General features: G+C 40.8%; 1 protein-coding gene across 2 annotated transcripts; it reads right to left on the bottom strand.

The window, feature by feature from the left end:
- Positions 1–3,138: 3,138 nt before the first annotated feature.
- Positions 3,139–14,571, bottom strand: lonrf1 (LON peptidase N-terminal domain and ring finger 1). 2 transcript variants are annotated; one of them, XM_051072192.1, is made up of 12 exons: positions 14,266–14,571; positions 11,818–11,936; positions 10,990–11,112; positions 10,166–10,354; positions 9,946–10,063; positions 9,688–9,763; positions 9,338–9,452; positions 8,477–8,598; positions 8,215–8,373; positions 7,410–7,572; positions 7,105–7,254; positions 3,139–6,242 (listed from the first exon to the last, which is right to left on the bottom strand). In XM_051072192.1, exons 2-12 carry the CDS (start codon positions 11,911–11,913, stop codon positions 6,093–6,095), a joined length of 1,461 nt encoding a protein of 486 aa, XP_050928149.1. In that variant the 5' UTR covers positions 11,914–11,936; positions 14,266–14,571; the 3' UTR covers positions 3,139–6,092. The 2 variants fall into 2 exon arrangements, with proteins under 2 accessions (XP_050928149.1, XP_018531001.1); XM_018675485.2 differs by having other exon boundaries at positions 13,738–14,570.
- Between the last annotated feature and the right edge of the window lie 129 nt (positions 14,572–14,700).

Genomic DNA, 14,700 nt, shown 5'->3' with positions numbered 1-14,700 from the left:
GAGAGTCGCAGTTTGAGGAATGGAAAGAGATAAATCATAAATCAATGAAACAAAGACAGAAGAAATAAAACAGTTATATGACATTGGTGACAACTTTCTGGGGATCAAAGTGGTGCTAAATTTCCTCTGGCTGCAGGCAAAGCCATCTGTGGTGCCATGTTTTTGGTCACAAAAATGTAGGAATTTCTCTGGCCTGCATGCAGCTGAGCTTGGACAAACATGAAAACACACCTTCAAACATCTATCATTCACACAACACAGCATACAGATGGAGAATCAAGAGTGCACTCAGTCACATACGCACTATCATTGCTGTGTTTTTGGGGATGGCCTGCCATTATTACATATACCTCTTTCTATCTCTCTGTCCTTCAGGTATTTAAATATATAAAAACAAGCAGCACACCATGCACAGAGACCACTTTATACAACTTTGAGGACCATAGGAACAGGAGCCCCACAGCCAGGTGTGTGTCTCAGCAGGTGGTAACTCTCCGAATCAGTGAGCCAGTTGCATGACATCATGTCTCCTGCAGCGCCCCCCCCCCCAAAACCCTCCCCGCTTCCTGTTTCTCTTGTCCTTCATCTCCCAGCAGGCGATCCCGATCTGCTTCATTTATTTTTTTTTCCTACAAAGAATCACCAGAATATAAAAGGGCACCCATGTTTTGTTTTTTTTCCTCCTCTAACCCAATCAATCTGTGCCAGTGTTGCCTCATATATTTACTTCATAGAGGGGCAAAGGAGCCAATCCATCTCCTTTGACATCTTAAACCGTCAGTCATGCAGCACGGAAGGTCAGATTCTTTTATTCGTCTCATTAATCGTAAGTTCAAAGCTTGAATCATCAAGTGTCTTCTTCGGGGGAAAAGTAGGAGCTTTCAGAGGAAGAAAAGAAGGAGTTTTGTTGCCTAATCCTGCAAACACAATGCTGCTTTCTGGGTCGAGTGTCTTTGTCTTTTATGTTTTTTTTCTCTTTTTTCTTTATATCAAGGTATTTATGATGTGTCCCATGGTGCTTACAGAGGCAGGTGGCCGATATGTTTACCTTGGCTCTCAGGGGCACTGTCACACAAGAGCATACTCACGGGTTTATCATCATGTTGACACTCGAGGGGATTATACAAAGACAGAAACAAGCAAGGTTTGTCTGCCTCAGACCCACAGGAGAACACACAAACAGCCACACATACTGACACACACACCCTGAAAAACTCTTAATCCTCCGAAGAAGAGGGGCATTGAGCACTGCAGAAAACTCTCTCTCTCTCTCTCTCTCTCTCTCTCTCTCTCACACACACACACACACACACACACGTATGCACAGATTTGGCAACTTGAGCTCTTTCCCACTATCTTCCTCTCCTCTTCACTCTGCTTCAATTCACCACACTTATATCTGCGGGAATTAGCTCCCTGTGTGTTGTCTTTCAGGCTGGGCAAGGTAAACAAAATGCTTTTCACTTCAAAGACAAAGTTTCACATTTTCCTAATTGATAATCTTGCTCTTGACGTTGAGGTTTGCCAGGCTGGGTTTTGTTCCTATGACAACAGAGCTGCATTATTCCTCTGATGCTCTCTGGGACTTTCGCTGTTGTTCTATATTGCACAGAGAGCAGGCTGGTCTATTTTCGTGGAGACCCGGGTGAGTTGTTCCATAATTATGGAGGATAATTATTAAAGATTCACACATGTGCACACACTCAGTTGTGTTAATATGCTTTTCAGGACTTAAACTGAGGCCGTTCTCTCTGTTGCATTCCTCACCTTGACCCTCACCTAACGTAAATTCAAGCTTTAATCCCTAAACCTAAATTCTAACTCCAAACTAGTCAAAATATCCCCTCAGCGAAGGATTTTCTTCATATTTCTATCCCTGTGAGGAAATTTGGTCCTCTTAACAGCAGACATACCAGAAGACACACACATCCAAACACACACACACACACACACAGCCACAGCCAGTTCCCTCCTTTGCGATAACTCCTACAAAACGCCTGTCATCCTTACTCAGTCATACACAAGCAGGGAGTCAGCGCAAGCCGATGGATCAATTTAGTACAGAAAAGCTGTGGCATTCTTCAAATGTAATGGGCTTTGATGTAGACGCTGAGCTGCATTACAGAACCCCGCTGAAGCCAGTGAAACCTCTTTTCATCTGCCTGCTTCCGATGCAGAGGACGTTGGCATGAAACGTGCCTCGCTTCTGCTACGCTGTTTTTTTTCCCCCCTTCTTCTTGTTCACAGAGGAGTGCAGCTCATGCACTCACACATCCTCTTTTAGTTTCACTAATTTCTGTTCTTTTTCAGCTGCAGGGGAAATAACCACTTCCTCTCAGCTTGTTTCATGATTGTCTTGCTCTACCCGCCAGAATCTCACTCCTGACCCAATCTGTGACACTAACATGATCGCAGGAAGCCTGTATAAAATGGAAATGCCATATTCTTATGAGATTTCCTCTTGTTTGTGAAGTATGATTCCATTTGTGCAACATGCTATTATCCTTCCACAGCTACAGACTGCCCCCTGGTGGACACTTTGCTCATAGCATGTGTTTGCATAACTGCTTTTGAGTGTAGACAGATTTGTTCACATTTTTTTCTTGTGCTGTTGCAAGAATCACACTCTGCAGTGGCTTCCTCACAGATTAGAGATTGGTCAAACTGGATGAAAAGTGGTAACGGCTTGAATCTCAACAACATAAGTGATAATGTGTCTGACGTGCCTCAAGATAGAGGAACATAACAATAAAAATAGTTAACTTGGCTTTGTGAATCTAAAAATATCATCCAATTGCATATTCACTAGGAATCCCCATTCTATCCATTCTAATTTTAATTTCTATCCACAGGAGCAAACCCAAGGCATCTTTCACTCTGCTGCAGCTGCTGCACTTCACAGTTCTCTCAGCAATTATAACTGTCTCCATGCCAAAGTGTCTTTCCATCAGTATGTGAGGCATGTTTCACTCCCATCATCCCTCCTCTGTACCAATTTCTGTCATGCTGTGAATTGCAATAGATCCCCGCCAGTTTCATCTTAGCCTGTAATGTCACCTTAATGACCAAAAAATTGGCAGCATGACATTGGAATCACTCACACACAAAACAGGCACATTAAATGAAGATAATGCAGGATTTGCTTTGAAAAGCTTTATTTATAATAACATTTAAAAAGTCATCCGGGGGGGGGGGGCAAATAAACAATAATCAGATCAAGATAATTTACTGCTCTTGGCCTTGGAGGCGGAGGAATGGATACAAATAAATCAGATAGAAATCGCTTCCGTTTTCAGTGGGTTTACTAACATGAACGTATTTGTGCAGGAGAATAACAGGCCTGTTTGTAGTTTCCACGCAGCCCACAGACCACTGACCAACAGACCACATTGGCCAACATTTCCTGCAAAGCTGCAGCACACAGCAGAAAGCAACATAGCAACTATCATGGTTTTCACAGCCTTACTGGAGTACACTCGTTTTCACAGGGAATTGCAGCCAACAACAGGTCACTTATTACCCTCCATGTTCTGTATTAGAGACAATGTGGATTCAGTGCAAAGTGTTTTAACTGTGTTGGAGGACATTTTCTGATAGCTAATTATACTGCAACTGTGGTTAATGGACGCCTGCCAGGGTATAAAAGGGGCAAGAGCTGCAGTCTAAATGAGATGAAGGCTCATGACTGCACTGCAATGCATTAAAAGTTGAACCTATTAAAGGATTATAGGCAAATTTAAGTCTAAGTTGACAAACAGTTCATCAGAAACCGGGGGCGGGGGGGTACTTGATGCAGAGATTGGGTTCTGTTTTAAACAAAGTAAACTATTATTAAACCAGTTGCTGTGATCAACATATATCACCATTTCATTCAATAACAGGTGCAGTATCTTTAAGTAATGTAAATGTGATAAGTGATAACACAGAAATATGTATCATGCATCTTGAAAAACAAGAGTATAATGTATGAGAAGCTGCAGCTAAGCATCAGGAAAAAACACATCAAACAATTTCACTGTGCAAAAAATATGGTTTTCTCTGACAGAAGTGGGACAAGGGAGTGAAATTAATCTCAGTGGCCTGTGACTTGTAGTTATGTATTGCTGTCCTGCATTTACCACAAAGGATTATGAGGTTGATCAGTCTAAAATTCTGTAAGAATTTCAATCCCTTTTTGATTTGAGTAAGCTTTAATCATATCTGGTAGCAGGAAACTGACCTTTATAATGCACGCCATTTATCAGTGAAATCAACAGCTTTGGGGCCATGTTGTGGTAACTGGCACATTAAAGACTCTGATCTTCTTCCCAGATGGCTTCAAAAAACAAAATGGTAAAAACAGTGTCTCTGGCCATCAAATAAATGTTTGAGATTAGCCTCTTATTCAGCTTACCACTGGTGCCCCAGTCTATCCAGTACTTTGTCCTTCAGTGGGACATTTTTGTGCGTATCAAGCCTTGTGATTACATAATTTTTTCAAAACTCTATATACAAACTGTACTGTATCTCAAAGTGTGTTTTTTGGACTAATTCTGACTGTTTTAAGTGATATGTTGGCCACGAAAATATGGTAGTTCACTATCCACCATACAAAAGGCATGAGGGTCAAAGCCTAAATTCAGAGTCTGTGATGCTAACTAATTAACCAGCTTACTATCCCTGCAAAACACATAACATAGAAATATCTATGGCACACTTATCATTTTTCAAAGTAAAAAAAAAAAAAAAAAAACACAAGCTCTCTTGTTTCACCCAGGTATTTGTTAGTAAATTACATAACGTAATATTGCAGCTTTAACATTCTAAGGAATGTAGCACTATATCAACAAAAATCAATGGCAAAAATCACGCAGTCCATCCTCTATGCTATAAGACTTGTAGGTCTCCAGGTAAGTTGGCGCAGGCACTCAGAGGCACCATGACTGGTGTTAGAGGGGCCAAACAGACAGGGAGACAGTAGGGGCCAGAGGTAGGTGTTGTTGCCTACACAGAGGCACCGCAGGGGGACTCAGCCCAAGTACAGGTGTCCCTACACAAGAGATGTTAAATGCTGTGTCTTGCACCTTGAGGGAGCAGACATGACACTAGCTGTTATCAGTGCTGACACCATGCCATAACTAATAAACCAAAAGCAAAAATCAGCTCATAAAGATGATGACTGACAAAAATGACTCCTTCTTTACAGCTGACACACATACATACAGTGCTGCATCTATACCTCACCGTCAACACACATAATCACACAGGTTCATACTGTAAAACAAAGCTGAATTGCCTATTCACTGACCCCATCTCCTCATTTTCCACCGAATGATGACAAACAGCATCCAGTGACAGCGGCGTTCATTCATTAAAAAAACACATCCTCTATTTTTGCTCCCACTCCAAGTGACACTATAAATTATTATTGCAATATTTACCAATACTAAATAGGGCTCTCTTAAGATTACTAAATTACTAAAGTGAGCCACAGTCAATTGCTGTCAGGGCCAATAGATGCAACTTAAATGTAAGTATTACATAGTACCCTCCAGTAAACAACAATCACCCAGAATGATAACCAGCAAAACATGAAGTTTAATCCTCTGACGTGCATAGTCCTGAAAAATTCCCTACAAACTGTTATGTTATTGTCTATCCCCACACCAAACTATGTGCTATGTTAATGGAAAGAGTCTGATTTGAATAGGCAACACATGACAGTATAGTATACTGTACTAACTTGGCTGATGCTGCATGTTCTTCATGTTTGTAATAATTGGAGAAAGAAACAGTGACACCTAGTGTTGGTTTACAGACGTATTACTTAGGAAATGAATGGATTTTGTTTATCCACAAATAATAATTAACCACTTTTGATGACCTTAAATAAGAAGTATCTTTGGTCAACCCTGCAATTCTTACTGGTAGAGCAATTTTGGCCTTGAGCTGTGACTTTAAGACAGTCTCTCTATGATAAAGAGTAGTCCAAAAAACCCAACCCCCAAACTCTGTGGTGTGAGTGGATTCATTGGTTTCACTCCATTTGTCTGTATGTGTGTAATATTTGACTCTCAGCTAGTTGTGGCCACAGTACCACTGTGTTGTGAGGTCTAGCTCTGAGAGAAGTACTCAAGAACGAGGCGAAGGTGTCCCAGGCGGTCTTTGAGTGAGGTCAGGGACAGGACAGTGGTCTGATAGGCAGGGTCCAGCTGGAGGACAGACAGCAGCCACCAGCACCAGGCTGGACCGTTGGACGAGGCCTACAAGACCATTAAAAAGGATTAGAACAGAAACATATGACCATTACCATTATTATCATTTATGCCAGCAGCTCTTTATGCAGAAATTATTTGACAGTACTGCTCTCCATTTTTCAAGCACACTGCAATGTTTTCAATTTTTTAATTGTGTTTTTCCCAACTTCCATCTAACAAGTGATTTCCATTCATTTCACTGAAAGCTTGCAGCTTGCGCAGATCCTATCGCTGTGAACATAATGTCTGTTTTTATTAGTGTCAATGTTAATGTTACCACTGTGCCATGATGGAGCTCTGAGTACAGTTTGATTGGAAAAGTCTGCAGCACATTACCACAAAACAATAATTCAACTTTGACAAAAATAAAGAAAAGAATGACCAATCTAAAAACTGTTTGAAATTCCTGCAAATTCATTTCCATTCCAAACTGAAAGTAATGGAACAGTGGCTGGGGTGAAATGGGTGAAACAAATTTATGGATTTAAAAAACAATGTTGGGCTTTGGTTTCAGTAATGTGTAGCATATATGATTTGTACCACATGGACTAAAACATGTCACTACTTTTGTTTAATGACTGTGGAAACCTAAAGTTAAAAGTTAAACCTAGTTTAACCTAAGTTAAAAAACACTTAGAGAGACCTGAATAAATCAATAAATAAAGCAATATTAATATTGATGAATGATAGAAAACCAAATAAATTATCCCTATTTTTAAGTTTACCGTAGTTAGTAAGGAAACATCATTTCTGCAGTTGACAACATCACTGACTAATATGCGACATTCATACGTACAACAGTGGACAACAAATGGGATGTTATAGAAGGGTTACAGAGCTACTGTCACAATTATGTTGCGGCCCCAACCTGAATATTTTCCTCCTTATCTGGCATGGTGCCATATTGTCTGTTGATCTGCTCACGAATGCGGCTGCCTAGGCGCTGGTACCAGTCCTGAGCCTGCTGGTACACACTGTCATGTAGGTGCTGCAAAAGCTCCAACTCACTACCATCAACCTGAGTAAGAGAGGACACAGAGGTGTGGAGAAAGATAAGAGAGAGAGAAAGAGAGGGAGGAGAGGTCTAGTAACCAAGTTGTCTAGCAGTAACATTTTCTGTGTGTGTGCATCTTTTTTAAGTGTTGGTATAGTTTGTGATTTCAAGATGCTGACCTTGAGGTCCTCCAGGTACTCTATATCAGCAGTGTGGTAGCCATCTCTCTGACCTCTCTTTAGCACCCTGAATCTGCTGCCACCCACAGTGTCCACATAGGACCGTCCATCAGGCAGCAGCTCCAGACTGAGAATCTCCAGCATACAGCCATAGTCTGCAAACCTGTGCCACATAAGACAAAACCAGGAATCTTGTGTTTATATAACAAATATATATTTGAATGCAGTTTTTAGGGGGCCATCAAAATCCACAGTTTAAGTGTAGAATTTAAGTACATACATTTTGTGTCTCATTAGATGCAAAATTCATACATAAAAACAATATAAAAATATTTAAAAAACCCTGTCTACCTATAATTGATCAAAGATTGATAATTATAATTCTTTGACACCAAGACAGACATACAGTGGGGCTAGCAAGAGATATTTGGTGGAGGATGAAGATACACAGCAGATTGGTGACCATGCTGCTATTTTCCACCCCCTCAGGGTCACATACTGTACGACTGATTTAAGGTTTGCCCGCCGTGCTGCCTGCTTGTTGCTGTACCACCAACAATCTTGTCAGGCTCCATCTAACCTGCTGTGTGCTTCACAGTTCAGGAAATGTCAAACATGGCCTCTCCATGCCCACAGAGAGTCTGGTCAAAATAACTGTAAACACCTGTATAAATGCATCTACGTCAGCACCTTATTATCTACCCACATCCACAATTTTTAAATAAGCAGGTTGCTCTGGATAATGGAACAAAATGTACATGTTAGAGATAGAAATATGAAGGGTGTGTTTCTGTGTACTGCATACCCTTTGCCGTGCTCATAGCTGCACATGCCAAATCTCTTAGTGCCAGTCTCCATGCAGCGACGCATCATCAGCCGATATCGAGGCTCAAAGATATGCAGGGGGCAGGGAACTCCAGGATAGGCCACCGTGCAAACAAATATAGGGATGTCCTTAGTGAGACTGCAAAGGTAGAGACAGAAGAGAAATCAGTGAGACAGTCTGTAGAGTTGCTATAATAAATCTAAAGTGTGGATTGTATTATGTTAAACTGAGAGGTGCCTACTTGGACAGTTCAGCCATCTCAGCATCATGGACCTGTTTCCTCTCAGCCAACTGTGAGGGGAAGAGGTGGGTCATGATGTCCTGAAGCAGAACTGTGGGGTTGTACTTCCTGTTTTTGAAATACTAGGTAGAGAAAAGTGAGAGCAGGTTATCAACAGGTATATAATATAAATAGAAAACATACACTATATAATAATAAAATGTACATATTTAAACAACTCATTGTATTCCTGCAATAAGAATAAACAGAACCATCTAAATTTGTAGTTGACGCTTGATCATTTTTGGACGTAAAATCTGTGTTCTATTTTGTGTTTGCACCAATTAAGTGTGTTAATGCGTGGTTATGAATAAGATGTTGGCCCATTGGTGTTATTGATGTTTATTCTGTGTTTTAGTATTTCCTTCACCTGCCCAGCAGCTGCAGATGGAAATTAGCTAGCAGCTAAGTCTGGTTTTAAGAGTCATGTAATTTGCACGTTCCCCAATATAAATACATACATTTATTAACTGAGTATTTTCTTTAAATGTAGTCTTGCTGCATGTGCACAGAGATACATTAATGCAAACAACTGATACAACAGTGTTATTTGTCAGAGATGTGATCATTTAGCAGAATGTAAGAATGAGGAGCCAGGAAGTTCTCTCATCCTGTAACTTGATGTGAATGTGTTAGCAGATGAGAGAATCTGTTATGAATAATAGAAAATATTTTTTACCAAGCTGTCACAAAGTTAAAACAGAAGAGTGAGATGCATCTCACCCTGCCTGAGCTAAATTTGGCATCTGAAGACCACACTGCAGTGGTAATAACAAAGCTTTAATAATTAATTAAACTTTTAAAGTGTCTGTATGTGGTTACCTCTTGCAGAGGCTGTTTGCAGAGCGGGCAGCGGAGGTTGTGGTCAAGACTCCTCTCTATGCAGTTTTTACAAAAGGTGTGACCACAGGGTGTTGTCACTGGCTCAAAGAACAACCTTCACAGAACACAGAGGTACATGAGCTTTAATGTTAACAGCGGAAGGATATTGATGCTATTTTTACAGTATATGTAAGTGGTGACTATTTGTGTACATACTCTATGTTTGCAAAACATTAACCAGAGAGAGAGAGGAGAGGGACAACAGACTCAGCCTGATATCTGACTCTACTGCAGACAAGGGAGAGGCAACAATGCATTATTGATTCGAGCAGACACTCCAGGACACTGACCTAATGCAGAGAGGGCACTCAAAGTCTGACACAGTAAGAACTCCCAGAGTTTTCTCTCTGTGGTGACCACTTTCACCTGAAAGAGAAAGATGCAGCAAAATATGGTCAGTTTCAAGTTTTAGCGCTACTGAAGAAGCCAACGTAGCAATTATTATGCAATTGTTATGCAAGTGTTATGGTGAAGCTGTTTGTAGTGGCAGTGATAGAGATGGTGAGGTCAGAGATGACGAGAATCAGTTTGGGTGTGTGTCAGCATACCCCTGCAATGCCCATCCTCCTTCCTCATCATCATCTCTTCGTCCTCTTCAGCAGCAGGGAGGAAGGAAACAGCTTGGCAGAGGCTGAGGCAGCACTCAGTACCTGTGTCATGTTTCACCTTGGAGCCCGGAACACAAGATAGTTTGATCAGTTAGGTTTATCTTTACATTCTAACTCCTCCAAAACCAAGCATTAATGTGCATCCTCCTAACCAGCTCACCTGGTGTGCCTCTCTCCTCCCTTTACTCTCTCCCTCTTCTCTGAATGGATTTTTGAGGCCCTCAGGGTGTGTTGGCCCCTGCGAGCCACTGAGGCTGGTGATGGGGTAGGGCTCTTTCAGGTACTCTGACACCATCTGCAGGATGCAGGCTGCTTCCTCTGGCACTGCCATGCCCTCTGCCTCCAGGATCTGCCATTTGAATCCATGTCATGACACATTAAGGTATTAGGATAAATATGTTTTCACCATTGCTTTCCACTATAATGAAATGAAAACAGGTGATAAAAATCACTAATATGAATTTCAAAATGTTGCATATAAAATGCATGTAAACTATTTTACATTATTTTCGATTATTTTTTCGATATTCGGATAACACAACTGTGGTAGTTGTATCAATACTTCTGCTACTACCAACACTACTAATACTACTGCAAAGAAGTATAGTGTTGATAACAATAAGATAATAAAATGGAAGAATAAATTCACATGACAAATACCCCACACAAACTAGACTGACGTGAACACAAATTTAAAGTCAAAGAAAAAAAAAAAACAGGACAATCTCTACCTATAATAACCATCGATTGCACCCACACATACTGGAAACAAGCTTTAATCAGAGCAGACGATCATGCGAAGTAAGTTTGGCTTCTGAAAATATGAATCATGATGTGACCTATAATGAAAAACATTCACACATTCATAATAAGTCATGTAGCAAACTCATTACTTATCAGTCTTCATCTCTGCCCATGTGTGATGTTCTCAAATAACCACTCAATTAAAAATTAAATTGCAAACTGCAAGTAATGTAAACAAACCTTCTTGATCTGGGTTTTTGCCTGAACAAAGTCAGCTTGAAGTTTTAGGCAATGGTGGAACTGGATGAGGGCCTCTGTCTGCTGACCCATTTCCAGCAGTACATTCCCTTTACGAAAGAAGCCCTGAACAAACAGAACAGTGAGATCAGCACATTGCCGCCTGTAAAACAAATGACACATCTAATCACAGAGAACATAAAAATTCTAAAACACAACCTAATTAAAACTGAATTATGTTGCACTATGACAATACTTGTTTTATTTTTGCCTACTTTTGCCCTGATTCTTATCTGTGCCATGTATTGCTGCTTTTATGGTGAAATGTGAAATGCATGTGAAAAGTGTGAAAAGTGATGCGACACATCTCTGGAAATAAAACAAAATGACATAAATTAATATTTACTCCAGGCATTTCTGCATCAGCAGTGAGGCACCCACTGGCATGAAGTGATTAAATGACATTATGACATAAGTAGCTGTTTGCATAATCTCATGAATGACATAACATCAACAAAAGCTGCAAAAATTGCTCTAAAGGGGTCAGCTATGCACACCAAGTTAAAATATAAAAAATTAAATAAAAAAGGAAGCACCTATTTTTCCGTGGTTACATGTCTGCTATTACATGCATGTTACAAAACCAACTGACAAAGTGCATCTGGGGTTAAATATCAGCTATAACTTGCACAGAGGAGAACTGAAGTGAAATGACAGCTTTAAATTTGGTATTACTTGTGGAAGTACAACAGATTTCTTCGTGCTGTGTCAAAAAAAGACATTATAAAAGCAAAACGTAATGTGTTTATCCAACGCTGCCCTCTCTCTCACCTCAGCCCAGCTGGGACGAAGGCAGCAGAGGTAGTCGAGGTCCATCAGAGCGTCAGAGAAACGCATCAGACCCCAGTTAGCTTCAGCTCTGTACATCCTCAAACTCTGATCATCTGGCACTGAGGAAAAAAAAAAACAAGAGAGAGTGAGAAAAGGAGAATGACACAAGACAAAATTCTTGCTGCACATGACAGAAATCCATCTAAAAGCTTGTGAGCCACAGAGCTGATGCAATATATTAGTACTGACGCTGGTACTGGCCTGATTAAACAGATCATGCAACAGCAAGATGTAACTGATCCCCATCAAATGTTCCTTCAAGTGGTGTCATTATAAATTTACAACATTTTATAAACTTTCTAGAACAATATAATTAATATTACACAGTATAAATAATGTTACTGGCATGAGATTGGTAGAGAGAGAGAGAGTATAGGTACTGGAATTGGTATTGGAGGAGAAAAAAAGAAATTGCATGCATTTTCTTCTTGGTGACGATGCATTAGGTTTCTCTGTAAACAGGGATGGCCAAACTCACAAAGTTAACACTGTGAATTGCATGTGTGCATACTGCTGCATAACTGTAGTACATGCAGAATCACTTACATACAAGACTTACCTTCTGCTTTAAACTGAAAATGATATTCAAACAGCATGTACAAACTACGTTTTATGTAAATGTTTAACTGTATTTACGTGTCAAGTAAATGGAAAATCTTTAATACATCTGCTATAACAATTATGCGTGTGAACATATTCAAGGCAGAAAGGGTAACTATTACCTAAAGCTGTTCCAGTCAAATGTTTATTTACAGTATATAAAGGCTTTAATGACAGATACAGCCACATTACGATGCCCAACCTTAAACCTCCAATGACAAATGAAAAACTGCCGTACACAAATCTGTTGGGAAGTCATTACACAAGATCCAAGAGTGCTGAAGCAAGGGAGGCAGCAGTGTTTAATTGGACTGTCAGAGATGGCAAACATGTAGGTAACACAACAGTATGTTGATTCACTGTAGCACAAACACTCCTACGATCCCCAGGACGCCAACTGACTAGATTAACGCATCTAGGGCAGGAGTTGTCCCTTTTACTTTTTGGCTGCTGCATGGGGAAAATAAGGTCAATTGCACCAACAAAGGCAAGTGCAGAAGATAAGCAACTGCACGGCAGCAGAAAAGATCTGTTTGCGAGGCTGTTTTTAGGAATATAAAGCATTTTTCACTAAGCTATGAAAGTATTGCACATTGCTCTCTTTACATTCCCTTCAATTCTGTGCATGGGTTTTGAATGCAGAAATGTATAGATGCCTGTTCCAAAAACAGAAATGGTCGAAGCCTGTGTCCAATATTTCTCCCAGGCAACAGCTGTCATAGCTGCTATTACTGTTTCTTTCACTGCGTGTGACTGACAGAGGAGAAAATGATATAACTGATCTTTCTTATTCTGCACTTAACATTAATTTCAGTGTTTTTGTTTTGCCTGCATGGTTCAATGTGCACACACCAGAAAACATGACTCTTGCTATAAACATAACAAGGAAAAAAGAGCATCTGAAGACTGATAACTGACCCAGTTATACATTCAGGTCATCAATGGCCTTCCACCGTGGATACAATCAATCATAGGGCATCAAGGACTTGAAACACTAGTTTTCTCTCTTTTCACTCATTACACCTGTATCTCACTCCTGTGCATACTGTGTTCTGTGAAAGGGATGCGCTTGGGAACTAGCCAAGACTTTGTGCAGTGCGTAAAAAGTGGAACACCAAACTAGTCTGTCCTCTTGTTTTACTTGTGTTTTTTCATACAAGCAGCTCTGTGGGGACCTTTCCAGCATATACCTAACAACACATCAGACAAACTTCTGTACAGGGTCTGTGGCTGCAGTGATGTCTTCCACGTGTCCCTTACCTATGTCTAGCCCCTCATTTGCGATGCGTGAAGCTTCCGTGAACTCGTTGGCTTTGAGCTTCTCCTGTATATGGCACTTCATTCTCGTCTCGTCCGGGCAGCACTTTTCAACGACACTGATGAGCAAGACGTTGTTCTTCATGCTTTTCACCTCTCTTTGTTTTAACCTCACTTTGCACGCCGGGCACTTGGACGGGAGGCAGCCCCCCACGCATCTCCGGCAGAACGTGTGACCGCACGACATGGTCACCGGCTCGCACATCAGGAAGAGACAGAGCGGACACTCCAGCAGATCCATGGCTTGATGGGTTATGTCACCAGAGCAACGTCCCGCGGGAAGAAATGCTGCTTTTTGCGTCGAAGCAATGTGGACGGAGGGGCTTGTCTGTGTAATAGTACTGCATGAACCATTTAAATAATACACTGACACCCATACAGTAAATGTGTCCCCTTATATCACGTCTGCTCGAACCGAACTGGTTAATACATTTGCTAGGCTAATGCTAATTTGAGCTCTTATATGCTCACCTTATAAATATCCTTTTCGTATAAAATTGACATTATCCGTTTCAGCCCTAACTTAGTCTTTGGTTTGGGTCACATAACATCTTCCCTTTCCAGGCAGGTTGAATAAAAAAAAAAAAAAAAAGTCAGCTTCCAGTCCAATGCGCCGCTCCAAACTCCATAAACGCCACGCGAACCAGTGCAGAATATTTGACAATTAATATTTCGTTTTTCGACAGTCCGTGTCCTCTTTTAAAACCTGTAGCGACGTATGCGCAGCCACAAAGCTAGGTTACTGTGTAACACCATTACATTACATAAATAAAGACCACGTGACGCAGCAACGCGCGATACCATTGGACGAAAGGATGGCTTTCCGCCCTGTTGTGAAACCCAAGGATGCCGAGTTTCATAACATCATTCCTGCGACAAAAGTTTCTGTTTTTTATTCGATTTAAT

The sequence above is a fragment of the Lates calcarifer genome, linkage group LG8 (assembly GCF_001640805.2).
Source record: "Lates calcarifer isolate ASB-BC8 linkage group LG8, TLL_Latcal_v3, whole genome shotgun sequence".
Lineage (NCBI taxonomy): Eukaryota > Metazoa > Chordata > Actinopteri > Centropomidae > Lates > Lates calcarifer.
This window is presented reverse-complemented; position numbering and strand designations above follow the sequence as displayed.

What these genes read in the sequence shown, in the direction of transcription:
- lonrf1 (XM_018675485.2), bottom strand. Translation starts at nt 14,035, where the DNA reads ATGGATCTGCTGGAGTGTCCGCTCTGTCTCTTCCTGATGTGCGAGCCG. An exon ending in CAAAAACCCAGATCAAGAAG is followed by an intron (nt 10,355 to 10,989) that starts GTTTGTTTACAT and finishes TTCAAATGGCAG; the next exon opens with ATCCTGGAGGCAGAGGGCAT. An exon ending in GGAGGAGAGAGGCACACCAG is followed by an intron (nt 10,064 to 10,165) that starts GTGAGCTGGTTA and finishes CCGGGCTCCAAG; the next exon opens with GTGAAACATGACACAGGTAC.